Below are 23,256 nucleotides of genomic sequence, written 5' to 3'. Positions count from 1 at the left end.
AGAAACCTGGTACCCATTAACAGTCACTCTCTGTTTCCCCTTACCCCTAGTCCCTGGCCAACCCATAATCTACTTTCTGTCTCTGGATGTATGTATTCCAGACATTTCATTTAAATGGAAGTATATAATATATGCTCTTTTGTGACTGAATTCTACTTATAATGTTTTCAAGATTCATTCGTGATTGTTGTTTCAGTACTTCATTCCTTTTTATGAATAATTTTCCATCATATGGATATACTGTGTTTTGGTTATTTAGTCATCTGTTGATGAACATTTGGGTTGTTTGTACTTTTTGGCTATTACGAATAATGCTGCTGTGAGTGCTCATGGACAAGACTTTGTGTGGACATAACGTTCTCTTGTGTGCATATGTAACTAGGTTGAGTAACCCCTAAATTGTTTTCTGTGGCAGCTGCACCATTTTATGTCCCTGCTACCATGTATGAGGGCTTCCCAGGTGGTGCTAGTGGTTAAGAACCCACCTGCCAATGCAAGAGAACCAAGTTTGATCCCTGGGTCGGGAAGATCCCCTGGAGGAGGGCATGGCAACCCACTCCAGTATTCTTGTCTGGAGAATCCCATGGACAGAGGAGCCTGGTGGGCTACAGTCCATAGGGTCGCAAGAGTTGGATACAACTGATATGACTTAATACACATACATGCACCCATGTATGAAGGTTCAAATTTTTCCATATCCTTGCCATCACTTTTTTTCTAAGTATTATAGCCATATTAGATGGTGTGAAGTGGTATCTCATTTGTGAGTTGATTTGCATTTCCCTAATGACTAATGATATTGAGCATCTTTTCTTGTGGTTATTGGCCATTGGAAATGTATTAAAATCTAGTGCCCATTTTTAAATTGGGTCATTGGTGAACTACAAGATAATTTTTTTTTTAATTTATGTTAGTTCATTTTATCCTTCACAGTCATCAGTGTACACATATAGAATCACTGGATCCACTGAGTAAAAAATATTAGGCTAACTGAATTATTATGGCATCATAACAGGCAAAAAGCTGCTTTTTATCTTATCCCATCTTTGAAAATAATGGTATTATTACTTCAAAAAGGCAAGTAAGTGTTTTCTAAAAGGACAAAATATGTTACCTTTATAATAACAATAATGACCTTTTCCTTCTCTTTCAGACATTTGCTTCATCATTGTTTCCAGGCTTTGATGGATCATGGTGTGAAAGTCGCTTCAGTCTTGGCCTATTCATTCAGTAGACGGTGCTCTTACATAGCAGAATCAGATGCTGCAGTAAAGGAGAAAGCCATTCAGGTTGGCTTTGTCTTAGGTAGGTAATGGTAAAATAGAGGAGTGTTCTGTCCCGTGACATGACTCAGAATTAAACCTGCTGACATTAAAGGATGCTCCCAGTACATTCCCAAAGTCAACATAAGGAGGTGATGAGAAAAACATCAGAAGAACTAGGTGTGTTACATTGAACATTAGCTTTCTGCTAAGGATTATACTATGCATTTAAATACTATCTTTCAAAAAAAATCCTCATGAAATTCCAGTGATGTGATGGTATTAATAGCATTTTACAAATGAGGAAATAGACTCAGAAAAGTTGAGTAATTTGCTCAAGTCACATAGTAATGGAGCTAAGTTTAGAACCCTGTGGGTTTGTGATTCCATACCATGTACCTTCCTACTGTGTCAAACTGCTGCCAGCCTCTTTCACAGCTGTGACATGGGACAAAGTTCTTTTGGGACCTGAGTTTTCCCATCTCTAAAATGAGGGTAAATCTGCATTCCTCATGGGCATATTCAAAAATATTGAAAACATAAATGGAAAAGGATTCTAAAAAGATTTTTATGCTACACGTACAGAAAAATATTGTTTAACTTTTGCATAACATTTTAATATGACTTTTATAAATTATTTACATAGGTAAATATGTTTCAGGCACTTATTATTGAAGTTATTGCTACCCTTTTTTGTCAGATATTTACTTTGAAATGATTGTGGATTCACTGACAGTATCAAAACTAGGAAATTGATACTGGGTTTAATAGTTTTACCTAGACTACAAACCTATTAGGTCAACCAAAAGTTTGTTCGAGTTTTTCCGTAACATCTTACAGAAATACTCAAAGGAACTTTCTGACCAATCCAATATTTAACATTCATTGGTTTTTATATATACTCATTTGTGTGTGTGTGTTTAATTTAAATGTAGTTGACCTACAATATTATGTTGGTTTCAGGCATACTGCACAATGATTTGGAATTTGTATACATTATGAAATGATTACATGACAAGTATAGTCCCCATACAAAGTTATTGCAATAATATTGACCATGTTTCTTAGGCTGTATATTACATTCCTATGGCTTATTTATTTTCTATCTGGAGATTCATACCTCTTAATCCCCTTCACCTATTTCACCCCATCCCCACCTCCTTTCTCTGGCAACCAGCTGTTTGGTTGATGTATTTATGACTCTATTTTCATTTTGTTTTGGTTTTAGATTCTACATATAAGTGAGATAATATGATATTTTTCTTTCTCTGACTTAATTCATTTAGCGTGATACCCTTTAGATTTATCTGTGTTGTTGCAAGATTTCTCCTTTTTTAAAAAATTGTGATTGGGTAGTACTCTATTGTGTGTGTGTATAAATGTATCTCATACTTTTTTTATCCATTCATCTATTAATGGATATTTAGGTTGCTTCCATATCTTGGCTATTATAAATAATGCTGCAGTGAAAATTGGGGTGCATGTATCTTTTTGAATTAGTGTTTTTGCCTTTTTTTGGCTAAATACTAAGAAGTGAGACTGCTGGATCATACAGCAGTTCTATTTGTTATTTTTTGAGCAACCTCCATATTATTTTCCATAGTTGCTGTGCCAATTTACCATCCTACAAACAGTGCAGGAGGATCATTCTCATGAATACTTGTTAATTGTTTTGTGGGACAGGTAGGAGGTGATATCTCAGTGTGGTTTTGATATGCATTTCCCTGATAATTAGTGATGAGAAGCATCTTTTCATGTATTTGTTGGTCATCTGTAAGTCTTTTTTGGAGAAATGTCTGTTCAGGTCCTCTGCCCATTTTTAACTGGAGTGTTTGAATTTTGAGTTGTCGTGTATGGTTTTTCTACGCAGTTGATTCCATGTAAGTATTCATATAACCACCATTACCATCAGGGTACAGGACTGTCCCATGATCACATTCTTTTTAAGATAAATTATTTATTTATTTTAATTGGAGGATAATTGCTTTACAATATTGTGATGGTTAACTATCATTTTAAATTATCACATTAATATGTATGTTTCTCTCTCTCACATGTCCACATATATTCTTCACCAACAAGTTTTCATGATCATTTCCTTCAATATTAGAGAAAATTTTTTGTAGTGGTCATAGACAGCTGGAAGAACTCAACATTCTTTTCCGAAAAGAATTTTCAGCATTTATCCTTTGATAGTCCCATGGACTATAAATTGCAACACAGAATTATGACTTAAGAATGTCTATTAACAGTAGAGTGTTTGTGATCTTGATGAATGTTAATATTGATGTACATTTAGTCATAGATGGTCATGTAAAAATCTGTATGGGAGATACTTAGTATCAAGGAAGATGAAAGGCAGGAAGGCTAATATTCTCTGAGCTCTTCTGTTGTCTCTACACTCATACCAATCTGCCCTCTGTAAGGAGCCAGATTGAACAACTATATTATCAGTCTTGATCCTAAAATTACTGAAACAGTGAAAAAACTTCATACCAGAAGTCTATGTGATGTATACTTTTTAAAAAATTGCAGCTTTATTGAGATGTACTTCACGGGCCATGCAGTTTACCCAGTCAGAGTATACAGTTCAAAGGTTTTTAAACTTAAGATCCCACAAGCTGCATGGTCATCACAAAGCTGGGATCCTGCTTCACTGGTACGGGTGCCTCAGAGTTCTGAGAGGAGGGCCCGTGGGTCTAGAATCTTGACCTCTAGGAGGGGCATCTCAGTGACTAGTTCTTTGATGGGATACTGTGAATCTAGGTCTGTAAGTGTTGGAAAGCTGCAACTGGAATTGATTTACAGAGGTGAATTGCACTGCCGGAGTAAAGAAGCATTGCCTTCGGGCACTGTCAGCAGAGCCCTTCCTGACAGAAACTGGAAGGCACTGGGGGTGTCTCTTACTCCTGCAGCCTCACAGCCTTCTCTCTAAGGCCTTCTTTTTAGAGACTCCCAGGGAGCCAGCTGGCAAAGGAGAAATGTGATGATAGAGTCCTAGCCCTGCATCATCAGACAGCCTAGAAGCTGAAAAACATGATAGCCCCCTAACCAGCACAATGCCCAGCGTGTTGACAGGATGAGTAGGAGATTGCTTAATAGGAATATTTATAATTTCATTAATCCAGTCACTTAGCACCCTAAAATAATACTCATATTTAGGGTAAGAAGTATTCTAAAGCACACTTCTCTCCATTTAAAATATTTGTTTCATTACACACAATTAACCATAAAACACCAGACCGAGCAAAATATTTTTTCTTCAACCCAGGTCCTATTGACACTATTAAGACTAGTTGGCACTGTCAAAAAATGTATTAAACCACTAGGAGGGGGTCATGAGCCTCAAAAAAGAATGACAGTATTCTAACAAAGTGATGCCCAGATGCTCAGTGCATTAGGGCTGTTGAAGGACAGCAGTTTGATTTTTTGTTTAAAAAAAAATTGAGACGATCTAGCACTACTGTTTCCTTTAATCTGTGTGTCCTCTGTAATGTGCTTTATTGTAAGAAGATGAAATTTATTTGATTGAAAAGTTACCGTTAACCCGCATGATGAAAATGTTAGAAAAATCACTAAATATAGTGGCTAATTAACTGGAAAATGTCAGCTCTCAGTGGAATATTTTTAGAGGGTTAAAACTCTTGATTCCTAATCAGGGTGTCAACTTGGATCTAATGCCGCTAGTTTGTTTGAAAGTTTTTTTTTAATTTCATAGTCAGTGTCTTTGTTTTGGACTAGAAAACACAGGTTTTTTCTATTTTAGATAATGTTCGTGGTAAGAATGCTTTCAGGTGATTGTTAAATTATCTGAAGATTTTGGTTTCTCTTGTCCTTCAGGTGGCTTTCTTTCAGATGCAGGCTGGTACAGTGATGCCGAGAAGGTTTTCCTGTCTTGCCTTCAGTTGTGTACTCTACATGATGAGATGCCTCATTGGTTTCGTGCAGTCGAGTGTTGTGTGAGGTAAGTTGGAGCGGTCCTGTATTACATGCTGTCATGGTGCTAGTGGCTTTTCTAGTTCCAGCTCATCTAACGAACTCCAACACTTGGTTATCCTTCTGAGATGACATTCGTGTGTCAGTTTCACTAGTCTGGCCTGCTCTCTCTCATCTCCAAAACAGAGTTATCTTGCTACAGACAGCTTAGATTGAAGTATTATGAACCAGACTGTGTTTTATATATATCTTTTTTCTTTGTCATAGATCTTGTTTGTTAATTCATTTCAATAAATATTTATAGAATGCTGTACTAGGCACTAGATGCTTGGAGAAGAAATATACTTTTTTCTTGGGTTTTTTTTGTTTGCTTGTAACAAACAGAAATGTTTGTTTACATTTCTGGAATCGTACATAACCTGATTAATATTTTACTTATAAATAACTTCTTGAAAATTCATTTTTTAACAGATATACTTAAAGGCAAGCAAATTCAGATGTACTCTGTGCTTTTATGATCTTTATTTTTTTTGTACATGTAGCATTTAGTTTTAGCTGTTTTCATGTAGGTTTTCTCTGTGTCCCCCACCCCCAATTTGATTTGACATTTCTTTAAAATAATTTTTTTTATATATAAAACTGGAAAGTTGAAATAAAGTTTAAAAAATAATGAAGAAATTCTTTGTCATAAGTTAACCAGAGTCTGGTCAATTTACTGAATCTATTATATTTTTACTGAATAAGTGATGATATTTCTTGTGTATCTTAGAAATGAGTTAATTAAATCTGAACCTCTTGAGAGTTAGAATATAGGTTCTTTCACATAAAACCATTGTTGATTTATATTAACATTTACTAATGCTCTCTGCTCAGTCTTTTGAGGTTGTTATACTGTTTTATACAGGGCTCACTTGTGTTAGACAAAACTTCAAATCCTGAAGTTAATTTTATAATGTGGAAACTTAGTTATAAATAATATTTTAGAAGCTTAGGACAATTGCCCAGAGATATTTTATGATAAATTATAGTAATAATTGCAATCCCAATAATTGTAGCCCGCCAAGTTCTTCTGTCCATGGAGTTCTCCAGGCAAGAATACTGGAGTGGGTAGCCATTCCCTTCTTCAGAGGAATCTTCCTGACCCAGGGATCGAACTCTAGTCTCCAGCATTGCAGGCGGATTCTTTACCACCTGAGCCACCAGGGAACCCCAATAATAATAATAATAGTTGTGTGCAGAAGCTATAAAGGGATTGGTTACTGGGCCTATATTTTGTAGTACTGATAAAAAATAATCTGTGTAATCTTTCCTCTCCGCTTCTGCCTGTCCTAGGAATAGGAAACTAGACTATATCACATGGGATTTTAGGGGCTAGCTAAATGTTTCTTTGTGTATGAACTAGTCAACTTAGAATTTAAAAAATCCATTTTGTATGATGTCATTGTAGATTCCTCTTTCATAGCAGGCAGTCTTTTGACCGACAGGTATAACATTTTCTTCTTATATATGCTTGCTTTTTACTCATGAAGTCAGATTTATTTCTTCTGGATATCTAACGTTTCTCTTGTCTGTCTGATTTTAAGGCTCTTATATAAATTTTACATCAATATAACCAAAAGATTTTGTTTTCTCCCAGGACTAGGGCTCCTCTTCTCTTTCCTGTTTTTATCAACTTTAGCATGTAGCTCATTATGTTTGTAAATGTTACAGGCAAGGAGAAGGGCAAAAGGCTCATGCCGGCAGAGTTCTTTTTTTCAGACAGAAAAAATAGTTTTCCCGGAAGCCTAGGCCTGTCTTCTCTGCTTACCTCTCTTCAAAACTAGAAAGCTGGAACAGACTGCGTATCTTCCAGCCAGTACAGCGTGGTCTGGGGAGCAGAACGTTTTTAATTGTACATTTCACTGCTCCAGATGAACTCATGGGTCTACATTAAGGGATGAGGAGAGGGGAAAATATTGGATAGGTTACTGTCAATTCAGTTACTGTTTTGGCTGTCTTTAGAACAAGTACATATGAATAGAAAAATACCTGTGCCAAGAAACAACTATTTATAATACTAGCTTACTGCCTGTATACCTAGACATCTTGTTCTTAAGAATTTGAAATTTCAGAATAAAATTGGCTTCTGCACAGCTATACTTGATAAAGTCTTGGTCATGATAGGCATAAATAAAATTTTTAGTATTATAGTACTAGTTTTTTAAAAAAAGATTATTCTTAGCTTTTGAGTTGGGAAGACTCTGTTTTGGAGAATGGATGCTAATGAAATCCTTTAGCCAGCCCCAGGAGTTTTGAGCCTAATCTAAGAGTGTGTTTTTAAATTTAATAGCACAAAATCAGTTTCTAATCAGGATGGAATGGAAGCAGTATAGAACAGATGTTGGAGAATCATCTTGTTAAACCTGGTACCATTTCTCAGTCTTTGTTTTTTTCCTTGAAGACACGACTTAGTTTCTTTTACTTTAATTTTTTCTATTTAATATCTTTGTTCTGTGTATGCATGTGTCAATTACCAAACAAATCGAAAACATTCAAAAGTCTATGAAGAAGAAAATAAATATGATCTGTAACTCTGCTGCCCAGAAATAACCACAGTTATTATTTTGGTGTATTTTGGGGATTTTAAGTGAAAAATTGAACTTGCCAAACCGAGAGGAAAAGACTTGAATCTAGATTAAAGAAAGAACCTTGAGCCCTAGGAAGATGAATTTCTTGAACTCTAAGAATAAGTAGAAATTAGAAGCTAGGAGACAATAGCAGTATCTCAATTACTCTGAAAATACTATACAACATTTAGGATAAAATTCAAATTTTTCAAGTGTATAGAGACCAAGTATACCTCCATGGTTTTTTCCTAAGGAAAATAGTCAAGAAATTTCTTTAACCAGATAAAAGTTCAGTAATAGCAAATCTCAAGGTAGGGGAAGATAGTGTAGAAACAGTGATAAATAGTATTGTAATATATATTAGACATAATGGAGTAGAAAGAGCATGAAGAACAAATTATGAATTTGTAATATGTCTTATATAAGGATTTCTTCAGTGCAGGAGGTGTGGGTTCAGTCCCTGGTTGGGAAATAGATCCCACATCCTGCAACTGAAAGATCCAGCGTGCCACAAGGAAGATCAAAGATCTGAGTGCCTCAACCAAGACCTGGTATAGCCAAAGAAATAAATATTTTTTAAAGTAAGGAAATAAACTCTCAGTTACCACCTACTATTAAATGTAAGATGATTTTCTTTTTCCCCCTGAAAACTGAAAAGAGTTGCCTTACGAAGCCCCTCATGTTATGTGATGTTCTTTCAAATCTCTTGTTTTGAACAACAAAATACTATTTGGGAAAGAAATGTTAACCTAAAAACTTAGCCTGTGCCAGCATTGGGAAACTCATAGAGGTCACCTGCCCGAATTTTCTTTTTAAGAAAGTAATGAAGAACTTCCCTGGTGGTCCGGTGGTTAAGAATCTGCCTGCCAATGCAGGGGAAATGGGTTCAATCCCTGGTCTGGGAAGATTCCACATGCCCTGGGGCAGCCAAGCCCATGCTCCACAACTGCAGAGCCTGTGCTCTATAGTTCATAGGAGGCAGCTACTGAAGCCCATGTGCTCTAGAGCCCGTGCTCCACAGTGAGAGAAGCCGCTGCAGTGAGACGCCTGCGCACCGCAACTAGAGAGAGCCTGCAAGCAACAAGGAAGACCCCATGCAGCCAGGAAGAAAGACAGTATTGGAATTTAATACATTTAGAATTACTCTGGAAGTCATAGCCTTATAGTTGTGTTAGATATCTTTATTAACTGGCTTCTTGAATATATTTCTTTGAAATGTAATGGATTAAGTGGTTTGGTTGTAGAAATTATGGATGTCCACTTGTCTTAGGCAGAATGAGAAAGCCCAGTGGTCTTAATTCTTTGCAAATGGTTGATGGTACCTTTGGATAAAATTTCTAGTAACATTATACCAGGCTCAAAAGTGCTAATTTTCAAACAAGTGAAAATGTTTTACTCTGAAAAACTGTTAGGTGATTGAAAAAGTAGTTTGATGATGAAAATGTATCTTTTAAGATGCATGTGAATAGTTTGGTAACATTTCATAAATTGCAAGGAAGAGAAGTTTTAAAAATTTAATTTAGGTTTAAAATATTTATAACATAAAGATGATTTAAATATTAGAGATTTCAAAATTTTATCATATATATCCCTAAAACTTAATATGTTCAAGTTGGCAGAAACCCTTTTTGGATGGAAGGTGGAGGCTGATGTTATTATGTTCAGGTTGCTTTATACTGGGCATATACGATAGCCTATTTTAAAAGTATGTATTTGGAAAAAGTGTAGTACTATAAGGAAGTAGTATAAAAGTCTTATCTTGGTGAGGGGAATATGAATGGCTGTCATTATTTAATGTTCAAACATTGTCATTGCTTAGGGAAGGGTATATAATACATTGATTAATGGAAAAACATGATAGACATTCCAAATTAGAATACTGAGAGTGGAGTGGTAAGAATGATTGAAGACTTGTCCAGGCAAGATATAAGCAAAGAGAACAGAGGACATAGCTAAGTATTGATAAATGAAAAATGTGAAAAACAAATACAAGTGTCACTACAGTACATGTTCAGTCCAGTTGCTCAGTCGTGTCCGACTCTTTGCGACCCCATGAATCGCAGCACGCCAGGCCTCCCTGTCCATCACCTACTCCTGGGGTTCACTCAGACTCACGTCCATCGAGTTGATGATGCCATCGAGTTGATGATGCCATCCAGCCACCTCATCCTCTGTCGTCCCCTTCTCCTCCTGCCCCCAATCCCTCCCAGCATCAGAGTCTTTTCCAATGAGTCAACTCTTCGCATGAGGCGGCCAAAGTACTGGAGTTTCAGCTTTAGCATCGTTCCTTCCAAAGAAATCCCAGGGTTGATCTCCTTCAGAATGGACTGGTTGGATCTCCTTGCAGTCCAAGGGACTCTCAAGAGTCTTCTCCACACCACAGTTCAAAAGCATCAATTCTTCGGCACTCAGCCTTCTTCACAGTGCAACTCTCACATCCATACATGACCACAGGGAAAAAATGGGCTCAATTCCTCTGTCTAGAGACGGTGACTGCCAAGAAGGTGAAAAAATGAAACCTGGCTATATACTGTTAAAAGAAAATAGCCTCAAACAGTAATATCAACAATAAAAGCAGAATTCAGTATAAAAAGCCCATTAGTTGATTTAAAAGGATGTTGATAATAAAACAAACAAAAAGGTCACAAACCCAGGTATAGCAAGTTAAGATAGCAGCCCTCTATGGCTTGGACAGTGGAGCTTGGCGAGCTACTGTCTACGGGGACACAGTCAGACCTGACTGAGCATGCACACACATAGGCGTAAGCAGTAAACCCTAAAAACACAAAGAATTTGATTTTAAAAATATATGTAAAAGTCGAGTATCTCCAAAGTAGGTTAATTCAGAATTCATAGAGGTTATCAGGGTACTAGGTTTTCCCCATCTTTTCACTCCTCTATCTCCAGTGGTTGTAAGAATGCTCCTGTGGTTTGAGGTATCCCATGCAAATTCCACATTGTCCAGCAGAAGAAAGACTGTATTTTATCTCTGATACAAAAGAGCCTTTCTTGGAAACCACCAAGCTGACCTACCCTTGTGTCTCATTAGGCAGAGCTAGATCATTTGTTTACCTCTGAATCAGTCACTGGCAATCTGAATAGGATTGCTATGTTAGAATTGGCTTAAACTAATGATTTACTCATGAGTCCTACAAGAAAGGAGTCAGTGCCTCACAAAATCAGGGTTCTGCCAATAAGCATGAGATGAGGAAAATGCCTTGGTTAGGGAGCCAGCAGTATCTGCCTCCTCTCACAGGGCTTTGCTCCCCCATTTAAAATTAAAACCACACCAGAGAGGTATTTCCTAGAAATATACAGTTAACCTAAACTGACCCAAGAGAAAAACAGAAATTCTTAATGAAATCTATAGCAAATTGACTGAATCAGAAATCAGAAAAGTCCAGGACCAGAAGGAAAATTTTTAAAATAATTTAAAAAAAAATGTGGCAAAACTAGAATCCTCGTGCATTGCTAATGAGAATGTAAAATGGAGCAGCTGCTGTGGAATAGTTTGGTGGTTTCTTTAAAAGATGAGCACAAAAAGTACCATATAACCCAGCAGTTTCAGCCCTAGGTATATGTATCCCAAAGAATTGAAAACTGGGATGCAAACAGATACCTATATGCTAGTGATCATTGCAGAATGTTTCACACTGGTCAAAACGTAGAAATGACTCTCAAGTATCTGTGACAAAAAGAACCTTTGAGCAACGTGGGTTTGAACTGTTGAGTGTCCACTTATTACACAGATTTTTTTTCAGTACATACATAATACAGTACTACATGGTCTACTCTTGGTTGAATCCATGGATACAAAGGCCTGACTGTAAACTTATATGAGGATTTTTTTTTTTACTGCCCTAAAGGGTCAGTCCCCCAACCTCCACATTGTTCAAGAGTCAGTTGTGGATATACAGCAAAATAATATTCAACCAGTTTTGATATATGCTACAATATAGGTGTTTTGAAAGTAATATTCTAAGTGAAATATGACAGATACAAAAACACAAATATTGTATGATTTTACTTAAGTATCTAGAATAGATAAATTTATCGAAACAAGAAGTAGATTGAGGTTACCAGCAGCTGGGGGATGTACAGAGAGAATGGGAAGCTATTGTATATTATAGAGCATCTGGGGTGATGAAAATGTTACAGAAATGCAAGATGATTCATAAAAAAATACACTTGGATAAGCAGGAGAGAATTTTTTTTCCCTTCAGGTTTACTTTTAACATACTTTGGTCATGTCTGTCTAAAACTAGTTATCTTGCTCAATCTTACAGTAAATATATTTATAAACTAGTGGCCCTTGACCAGGGGTTGTGAAGTGAAAGTCGCTCAGTCATGTCTGACTCTGCGACCCTATGGACTGTCCATGGAATTCTCCAGGCTAGACTACTGGAGTGGGTAGCCTTTCCTTTCTCCAGGGATCTTCCCAGCTCAGGGATCGAATCCAGGTCTCCGGCATTGCAGGCGGATTCTTCACCAGCTGAGCCACAAGGGAACTCCCAAGAATACTGGAGTGGGTAGCCTTTCCTTTCTCCAGGGGGTCTTCCCGACTCAGGGATCGAACCAGGGTCTTCTGCACTGCAGGTGGATTCTTTATCAACTGAGCTATCAGGGAAGTGGTGTGGCCTTTAGATTTGTATATTTTCCACTTCAAACAATGAGTAACTTAACTAATTAAATGGTTGCTTTTGATAATAGCTGTTGATCAAGTAGCTATGATTTTATGTTGTCATAAAAATAAAATACTATGGGACTGTGGGTATACAGAAAGTCTGTTTATCTTCTCAGTTTTGCTGTGAACCTAAAATGGCTCTAAAAAATCAAATCTATCTTTAAAAACTATTAAAATAAAAGACTGTGCTTAATGGTTATGCCACGTTTGGAGAACCTTGAGAGCGTATCTTTTCCTTAGGCTGAACACTGAGATAGAATTTGATCCTTGGTTGCACCAGAAGTTTCTTGGATCCTGCATCCTGCTCATTGTAAGCCCAGATGAACACACAGACTCTGAAGAGTCTACATATGTTGAATTTGCCCTTTTGTTTCAATAGATAATCAGCAGAGACTGGAGAAAATATCAAGCTGTGCTTTTTTTAGCATGAAATACTTAGTTTGCTACCCCCATCATATGCCAATTACTAATTCTCAGAAACTTACTTTTAGGGAGAATACAGTGAAGTTTGCTGGAAATGCAGTTACTAGTATTGTAGAAATGATTGGTGAGCATGTTTCATTCTCTAAATTTAATTTTTTTTTCTCATTCAGCCATTTGGATAACTATCAAATCTGTATTTTCTTATACCAGTCCTTTGTTCTCAAGGATTTCTCCCCCACCGGGCTGTTGTAATCTCTTCTGTCTGGGTTGCCTTACCTCCAGTCTTGGCCTTACTGTAACCCATTCTGCCCACTATAACCATAGCTGTCTTTCTAAAATTTCACTGTTTAATATGGTAACCATTAACCACATGTGACTATTTAACATTAAGAATTAAAAGTCAGTCCTTAGTTACACTGGGCATATTTCAGATACTCATTAGCTACTTGTGGCTACTAAATTGAGTAGAGCAGATACGGAACATTTCAGTTGGTTTTATTAGACTGTGTTGTCCTACAACATAAATAACCTCACTCACTTTTGCAGCCAGAATGCCTTACTGTGTCAGATTAGACCTTATAAAAATCTTTGTTTTCTCTACTTTTAACTTCCCTGATAGCTCAGTTGGCAAAGAATCCACCTGTGATGCAGGAAGCCCTGGTTCGATTGCTGGATCAGGAAGATCTGCTGGAGATGGGATAGGCTACCCACTCCAGTGTTCTCCGGCTTCCCTTGTGGCTCAGCTGGTAAAGAATCTGCCTGCAATGTGGGAGACCTGGGTTGGGAATATCCCCTGGAGAAGGGAAAGGCTTACCCACTCCAGTATTCTGGCCTGGAGAATTCCATGGACCATATAGTCCGTGGGGTTGCAAAGAATCAGACAGGACTGAGCAACTTTCACTTTTACTTTGCTCTACTTTATCTCTCTTCACATGATCCATTATTCATGATATTCCAGGCATGTTGGCTTTCTTACTATTCTTTGTTTATGACAGAATTATTTTCCCTTTCTCAGGGCCTTTGCACTTGTTCGGAACATGTTTCCCAAGATCTGCACATGATTAACTCTTACATTTAAGTGTCAGCTCAGATGTTATTTCTACAGACAGAATTCTTCTGTCTGCTCTAAGCCCCTCCTTTAAGAAGGTTTTGATCATATAACCCTATTTTTTTTATCATCCTCATGGCATTTATCTTTAAATGTCTTACTTATTGATGTCTGTCTGCCTACCTTAATACACCGTTCCCCAATAGAATGAAGTTCTTTCCCTTCCAGTTTTCCTGAGACGTAACTGATAATACAGTACTGTATACATTCAAGATGGTGTGCAGCACAGTGGTTTGACTTAGATACATTGTGACGTGATTATCACAGGTTTAAGGCGCATCTGTTACCTCATGTAGCTTCAATACTAAAGAAATACAAAATTATTTTTCCTTGTGATGAAAATTCTTGGGATTGACACTTAACTTTTATATGTTTAACATACTGTAATGTTCTTTTATCATTAAATTAACAGCCCTCATACTTATCTTATGACTGGAAATGTGTAACTTTTGTCTGCCTTTGTCCACTTCCTCTCCTCCTGCCTCCCACCTTTGCTAATCGCAAATCTGATCTCTCTTTCCATGGGTTTGTTTTTAACGTATAATTGATCCACAATACTCTTGTTCCTGTTACACGACATAGTCATTCAATATTTCTGTATAACTCAAAATGATCACCAGATAAGTCCAGTTATAATGTGTCACCATACAGAGATTTTTACAAACTTAACTGACAATATTCTCCATATTGTACATGACATACCTGTGACTCTTTTGCAGCGAGAAGTTTGTACCTCTTAACCTCCTTCACGTGTTTCTTTCTGTACCCCATTCCCCTCTGGCAACCACCTGTTCATTCTCTGTGTCTGTAACTCTGTTTCTGTTTGTAATGTTCATTTGTTTTTTAGATTACAAGTGTAAGTGAAGTCATTCAGTATTTGTCTTTCACTCTGATTCATTTCACTTAACATAATACCCTCTAGGTCCGTCCATGTTACTGTAGATGCCAAGGTTTCCTTCCTTTATTATTGTGTATATATTCCACATCTTCTTTATCCATTCATCTATTGGTGGACACTTAGGTAGCGCCCATATTTTGGCTATTGTAAATAATGCTGCAGTGAGCATAGGGGTGCATACCTCTTTTCTAATTAATGTTTTTGTTTGGATAAATATCCAGGAACTTCTGTCCATTTTTTAATCAGGTTCTTTGTTTTGGTGATGTTGTGTGGATTCTTTGTATATTTTGGATATTAACCCCCTATCAGATACATTGTTTGCAAGTATCTTCTCCAATTCAGTAGGTGACCTGAATTGGTTTTTTGATAGATTTACTTGCTGTGCAAAAGGTTTTTAGTTTGATGTGTTCCCATGTATTTACTTGTGTTCTTGTTTCCCTTGCCTGAAGAGACATATTAACAAAAAAAAATTAGTAAGATTGATGTTAGCTTACTGCCTATGTTTTCTTCTAGAAGTTTTATGGTTTCAGGGCTTACACTCATGCCTTTCATCTGTTTTGAATTTAGTTTTGTGCATAGTGTGAGCAGGTAGTCCAGTTTGATTCTTTTGTGTGTTGCTGCCCAATTTTCTCAACACCATTTATTGAAGAGGCTGTCCTCCCCATTATATAGTGCCTGCAGAGTTAGAATGAAGCTCCTGATGGTCATAGATTCTTCTCTCTTTACTAGATTTCACTTTTTTTTCATTGTGGCAAGGATCATTGCAAACTCTGGGTTATTAAATCAGCAATTTGTCAAATGACAGTGTCTCTTTATTTTGTATTACTTTAGCATGAAAAGTCTGTATACCAAACATATATTTTTTCCTACTTTTATATTTCTGGTTTAAAGTATAAATCTAATCCACTCACCTGATAATTACATATATTTTTTCTTCAAGTTGAAATTTGGGGGCTTCCCTGGTGATCATTAAGACTCCATGCTCCCAGTGCAGGAGGCCCAGGTTCGGTCCCTGGTCAGGGTACTGGATCCTGCACACCACAGCTAAGAAAAAAAAATCCTGCACACCATAAGTAAACATCCCACATACTGCAACTCAGACCTGTTCAGCCAAATAAATACTAAGATAAATAAATGGGGGATAAAAAAGAAATTTGGTATCATGAAAGATACTTCATTCAGAATGTTTGATTAACCTTGTTGCTGTTGTTCAGTTGCTTAGTCATCACTGTCTCTTTGTGACCCCATGAACTGCAGCAGGTCAGGCCTCCCTGTCCTTCACTATTTCCCAGAGTTTGCTCAGACTCATATCCATTGGGTCATTGATGCTTTCTAACCATCTCATCCTCTGCCACCCCTTCCTCCTCTTGCTCTCAGTCTTTCCCCATATCGGGGTCTTATTTGACTCTTAGTATCAAGTGGCCAAAGTAATGGAGCTTCAGCTTTAGCATCAGTCCTAACAATGAGTATTCAGGGTTGATTTCCTTTAGGATTGACTCGTTTGATCTCCTTGCAGTCTAAAGGACTCTCAAGAGTCTTCTCCACCATCACCGTTCAAAAGCATCAGTTCTTTGGCACTCAACTTTCTTTATGGTCCAAGTCCCACATCCATACACGACTACTGGAAAAACTGTAGCTTTGACTATACATATAGACCTTTGTCAGCAAAGTGATGTCTCTGCTTTTTGATACACTCTCTAGGTTTACCATAGCTTTTCTTCCAAGGAGCAAGCATCTTTTAATCTTGTGGCTATAGTCACAGTGATTTTGAAGCACAAGAAAACAAAATCTGTTGCTGTTTCTACTCGTCCCCATCTATTTGCCACGAAGTGATGGGACTGAATGCCATGATTTTAGTTTTTTGAATGTTGAGTTTTAAAGCCAGCTGCTTTAACCTTCATCAAGAGGCTGTTTAGTTCTTCTTTATTTTCTGCCATTAGAGTGATACACTGTGTTGTTTTATATAAGGCTTTTAGTCTTTCTAAAAGCAGTTAATTGTATGGTGAGTGTTGGAAGGATGCACATTGTGTAATGTTCCACCTTACTGAATAATCCTGATGATTTAGAATTACTCTTTTTATTTTTGGCTGTGCTGGGTCTAACTTGTGGCGTGTCAGATCTTTCTTTGCAGCATACAGGATCTAGTTCCCTGACCAGGCATCAGACCTGGGCCCCCTGCATTGGGAGCCCACACAGTCTTAACCACTGGACTACCAGGAAAGTCCCCCAAAGTACTCTCTTTTAGAATAGATTGGTGATTGCCTAGGGGGAGGGAGAGGGATGAATTGGGAGTTTGGGATTGGCAGATGCAAACTGGTATATATAGAATGGATAAACAACATGTCTTACTGTATGGCATAGGGAATTATGTTAATACAATATAGTAAATCAACTATACTTCACTTTTTAAAAATAATAAAATTATTCTCTTTTTTCCTGACTATACAACAGAAAGCTAGAGATCAAAAGATTGTTACCATCTTTCTCATCTTGGGTCATTGACCTTTTAGTATTTTTGGAATAGATATAAAAGTTAGAAGTATCTGGGTTTCATTTAATACTCCTGAAGAATGCTTCCTAACCTCTCCATACTTGGTTTTCTTTTCCTTTTTTTTAAATACTTGGTTTTCATTCATTTATTTATTTTCCACTTGGTTTTCTTTTAAATGATGTTTATACCTTGTTCCCTCTCAGAGCTGAGCATTTTCATAAAATTATATTGGTATGATATATGGACGTAATAGCCAACATCATAATAGATTCTTAAATATATGTCAGGTCCTCACAGTGTTCTGTCTCATATATGTACAGGTATATAGCCTGTTGCTTTCTTGACCTCAGTCTGACCTAAAGCATTTTACTACTCTTACATATCACTAGATAATCAGCATGGTTTTGCAGATACTTGTGTGTAAAAAATTCTCTATTTTTCCATCATAGAGGATAAAGGTTATGAAAGAAAGAACTGGCAGTACCACCTTTTTCAGTAAACTTGTCTTACTAGAAAGATAATTGAATTAAGTATTATGTCTTCATTATTTTCCAAATCTCTTGTAATAAAACTGTATTACTTTGGGATTTGGAACAAAGAGAGTTAAGTAATACATGTAGTACATGATGAGTACACAAAGTATACAAAATATTTAGAGAGGATAAGGAATCAACATTGGATCAGATTAATCGTCAGTAGCTTTCTGGGATGAACATATGCTTCTTTCTGTGTATTAGTCAGTCCCAGCTTGAGCCGGACAGTTGTTTTCCAGTACTGCCTCGTTTCTTCTGTCTGGTGACCTTAACTCATTTGGGTGCTACATAGACATCTATAAGAGATTACCAAGTCTACCATACAGAAAATAGCTCTCGGAAATAGGCTCATATTATTTGTGCAATTGCAGATTGCTTCATGTGCGAAATGGAAACTGCAAATACCATTTGGGTGAAGAAACGTTTAAGTTAGCTCAGACATATATGAATAAACTCTCAAAACATGGCCAGCAAGCAAACAAAGCTGCACTCTATGGAGAACTGTGTGCACTCCTATTTGCAAAAAGCCACTATGATGAGGTGAGTGTTTTGAAGTATATTTCATTACAACCAGTAAGTAACTGTTAAACTGAAAATAAGTCATATAATCTCATGTTTGTCTTAATAGATCTCATTTTCACATACTGGGTTTACGTAAAGCAATATACATTTGTAATGGAATATTTTGAATAGGCAAAAGGAGTATTCTGTGAGATGGATTTTAAACATACACGTGTAAAATTTTACATTTGTTTTTAATTTGACTAAATGTACTTCTGCCTAAATTATTTTGACAGCATGCTCTGTTAAATGAACCTTTATTGGGTGCTTTATTATTGATTGCGTAGCACCTCATGCGAAGAGTTGACTTAATGGAAAAGACTCTGATGCTGGGAGGGATTGGGGGCAGAAGGGGAAGGGGACGACAGAGGATGAGATGACTGGATGGCAACACTAACTCAATGGACGTGAGTCTGAGTGAACTCCTGGAGCTGGTGATGGACAGGGAGGCCTGGTGTGCTGTGATTCATGGAGTCGCAAAGAGTCGGACACGACTGAGCGACTGAACTGAACTGAGCTCTGGGTGAACTCTCATAACTTGAAGGCATTCGTTTCATTGGGAACCTAGATTTTATTTATACTTTAATTGCATTGTTTTGCTTCTATCTCTGATTATCAGAAAGTAGTAGCCTCCATTTTGGCTTTATAATATTAAATTAAGGCTTTGGTGCTAATGAATACATAGTTGAAAAGTGAGCTGTGTGGGCTTAACTCTTTTACAGGGTTACTTTATTTATAAAAGAATATCATAATTATTTTGCACTGTCAGATAGCTGTCATTTAGCTTTAATATTTTAAAATTGCCCTAATGTCAATTTTTTCCCTTCAATGTAAATATATATGTATATATTCCACATTTAAAGGAAAGTTACCACTAGAAGTAAAATTAGAGAATTCTATTTTTTTTATTCTAATTAGAGAATAATTGTAAAGTGATGTTTATAACCCCAAAGCTAGAATCATCCTGCTTTTAATATTTATCAAAGAAGGCATTATCAAAGAATGCTTTTGTTGAAATGCATGGTGAGAGTTTGTAAGTTTTTTTTTAAGAAACTGCCAGATTGTCTCTACCAGCATACGTTCCCACCAGGAAGGAGTGAGAGCTCCTGTTATTCCATACCCTTGCCAGCATTTGATGTTGTCAGTGTTGTAGATTTTGGCTGTTCCAAAGAGGCATGCCTCATTGTTTACATTAACTATTTTTCAAAGCTTAATATTTCATTCTAAGATGAATAAGTTCTGAGGATATAATTATAGCATGCTGACTGTAGTTAATACTATATGTATATTTGAAGTTTGCTAAGAGTAGCTCTTAAATGTGTTCATCACACACAGAGAGAACACTGAGGTGATGCATGTGTTAATTAGATTGATTGTGATATTCATTTCACAGTGTATATGTATATCAAATCTTGTACACACCTTAAATATATACAATTTTTATTTGTCAATTATACTTCTGTAAAGTTGGGGGGAAACTTTATTTTTAGTCATCAAGCTTATTTGTTAAAATATAAAATCCTAATCAGCGTGCCTGCATTTTCTCAGGAGGTTTATATATTTTTTTCTGATTCTTTTTGGTGCTGAATTCTTGTGTCTGCTGAATTAGTTCTGTTGATGAATTGTTTTGCTGCCCCTTTTATGCAGTAACTGTTCCAAAGCTTATCATTCTAGATATAGAATTTGGCCCCTTTCTGTTATTTTACACACCAAAAACAAAGAACCCCATTCACAAAAGGCCTTTGTGTGGACAGCCTTTATGGAAATGAGAATGAAGTATACAGAAATGGTATTTGTCTGCCTTAAAAGTTCTTTTGGGAGTTCCCTGGTGGTCTGGTGGTTAGAACTTTGGCATTTCCACTGCAGAGGACCCAAATTCAGTCCCTGGTGGGGGAACTAAGATCCTGCAAGCCATAAGGCATGGCTAAGTTCTTTAGGTGCCCCACCACAACCATCTTTTTATCTCTCCACATATGTCCTCCTCATCTTGGCTGTCTCTGACTGCTCTTTCATTGTTTCTTTTCATCTCTGTTTCTCATACTCCCCTGCATCCTTCTTTCTGCTCGGTAAAGTGAATCATGTCTTGCCATTTTTTACTCCTGTATTCAGCTCCAGGCCCATCTTCTTCTATCCAGACTCACCAGTGTATTCAGTGGAACAGAAATATCTTTTATTCACCAGTTTCCACTTTATTTACCAGCAGTTACTGTTTAAGTGATAGTTATTTTCTTTCTGAACATTTGAATTGGGGGGTATTATACTGGAGAAGGAAATGGCAACCCACCCCAGTATTCTTGTCTGGAAAATACCATAAACAGAGGAACCTAATGGGCTACAATCCATGGGGCTTTCAAAAGAATCAGACAGGACTTAGCTACTAAATGGCAACCAACAGCAACATACTATATTTTATTCATGATCTTTGGAATTCACTGCACATTCATGAGGAACATTTAAGTCTAGAGATGTTTCTTGTGTAATTTTGATAGTTTATAAATTTGTCATTGATACCTACAGAAAAGTACACAAATCTTGAGGATATAGTTTGATGAATTATCACCATATTCTCCTCTTAGTCCATATAGTCTAGGAAATACCAAGATAATATCAACCTCCAGACAGCACTGACTTGGAATAACACCAGTTGATTTCTTGCTCATGTTGTTTCCTGTCTTAGTCTCTCTGTGGTTCTGCTTCACATCATATCTACACGTTGATCAAAGCCCGCATGTTGTGGGGCAGCCTCTATCTAGAACATTACCAGCATTGGAGCAAAGGCAAAAGCAGTATGGGGAAGGAATTACTGGTTCTTGAAGCTTTCTCCTAGAAATGGCACATTTCACATGAACTCTGCTTATATTTTAATTAATATTTTGGCTAAAGGAAATCTTTAATGTGAAAGGGAAGTTTATCTTTCCTCAAGGAGGGACAGTAAATGTTTTAAAAGCAGTATTACAGTTTACCACAGATTTTACGCTCTTACTGGGGCAAAATCAGCTTACTTAGTATCTTACAAACCAGGTTTTTTTTAACCCAAATCATTTTTGCTTATTTTTTCCTGTTTCATTTTTGCATCAAAATTGCTTCTGAATAGTTAACATCTTTTAGGTGGAATGAAAGAGGTGGAAGCTTATAGAAGAAAACAAATGTTTACTTTCTAATTTTCAGGTGGTTTTCCCCTCATTTTTATGATCCTTTTGTAATACTTTTTGTTTCTTTGAAGCAGTTCTTATTATCCAGAGTAATTTTGCTTCCCCACTCTCCACCCTACTAAGCACTAGGAGATGAAGGACATTTTATTTTTGTTCCCTACTAGATACCTAGGTCCTAGCACATTGTGTGATACTGTCTCAAAGAGGTGTTGTGTTGGTTAACTGTATTACTGCACATAAAATGCTTAGAAAATAGCTAGCACAAAGTGAGCACTCAACTATACACGCGATTATAGTATAACAATATAACAAAGAAGTGTTAACAGTGGGGGAGGAAGGTACAGGGAACCTTGTCCAGGGCTGAAACCTGAAGGACAGCTTAGGTGGTTTAGGGGGTTGCAGGAAGGAGGGGAATGTATTGTAAGGCAGAGGAAATGGTCTGTGCCGAGGCTCTGGGACAGAGAGAACATGCTTCTGATGTCCTGAATATGTGTCACATACCCAAAGGAAAACGTAACAAGCATACTTCTAAGAAAACTCAGCCTCTGAAAGGAATTTAAGTGTACATATTGTGTGTGTCTTCTCACTCAGGCACCTGAGAGCTTGCGGGAGTCGTAAGCGTCTCACTGAACTCTGTCACAGGGCTTGCTCTTCTGTGAATTTTTCAGGCGTACAGATGGTGCATTGAGGCAATGAAGGAGATCACAGCAGGCTTGCCAGTCAGAGTCGTGGTGGACGTTTTAAGACAAGCTTCCAAGGTAAATATGATGTTAAAATCATTAAATGGATTATAGAGTTTAATAAGCTTCAAATTTGTGTTAATTATGATATTGTTTGGGGGCTTTCCTGGTGGCTCTGCCTGCCAATGCAGGAGACACAGATTCAGTCCCTGATCTGGGAAGATCTTTTGAAGAAAGAAATGGCAGCTCACTCCAGTATTCTTGCCTGGAAAATCCCAGGGACAGAGGAGCCTGGTGGGCTGTAGTCCATGGGGTCGCAAAGAATCAGACACAACTGAGTGACTGAACAGCAGAACCACCACCTGCTATTAAAAAAATTAAGTGTTGCATACTCATGGATACCAACGTCTATTTTCTAAATTTTTTCCGCTCAATTTCAGGAATCTGGCTGCTGCTTTAACCTTTACAGCAACCCGAATTCCTTATGCCATGATATATGGGCTTTGGTCACTTTTCTCCTAAAGGATAGCCTAGTATTAAGTCTTTCAGTCACAGTATTGCGGTCTCACAGTGTGATAGCTTTCTGTTCTTGACCTGATGGGCAGTACTTACTTGATGTTTCTTCTTACTGGGTAAAAAAAGCAGAATGAATTAAGTCTTTGAAACCATTTAGTAATATTTTTAAATTGCTGCTTTAGTAAACTGAAGCTTTAAAGCATTGATATAATTTTCAGATATAGTATTTCCCAGAGCTTTTCGATTTTGAATATTCCACTTTGGCTGGTTTTACTTATGGAAATTTCCTTTAGAAGAATTTTTCTAAAATGACAGAAGAGTCTAAGATTTCTGTAAAGTAAGTCATTTTAGAGCAAGTAAATAGCATAAATATTCAGGTAATCATTAGAGCTAGAAAAACATTGAA

At 37.0% G+C, this 23,256-nt stretch overlaps 1 protein-coding gene across 1 annotated transcript in view; it reads left to right on the top strand.

Annotated features, from left to right (window-relative positions):
- Positions 1 to 23,256, top strand: part of APPBP2 (amyloid beta precursor protein binding protein 2) — a 60,383-nt gene that overhangs the window by 20,544 nt on the left and 16,583 nt on the right. The window contains exons 3-6 of the mRNA XM_040244154.1: positions 1,154 to 1,305; positions 5,103 to 5,226; positions 18,313 to 18,481; positions 22,323 to 22,412. Coding sequence (XP_040100088.1) covers positions 1,154 to 1,305; positions 5,103 to 5,226; positions 18,313 to 18,481; positions 22,323 to 22,412 — 535 coding nt within the window. The remainder of the gene's footprint in view (positions 1 to 1,153; positions 1,306 to 5,102; positions 5,227 to 18,312; positions 18,482 to 22,322; positions 22,413 to 23,256) is intronic.

Source organism: Oryx dammah, unplaced genomic scaffold, assembly GCF_014754425.2.
Source record: "Oryx dammah isolate SB20612 unplaced genomic scaffold, SCBI_Odam_1.1 HiC_scaffold_8, whole genome shotgun sequence".
In the NCBI taxonomy this organism is placed as follows: domain Eukaryota; kingdom Metazoa; phylum Chordata; class Mammalia; order Artiodactyla; family Bovidae; genus Oryx; species Oryx dammah.
This window is presented reverse-complemented; position numbering and strand designations above follow the sequence as displayed.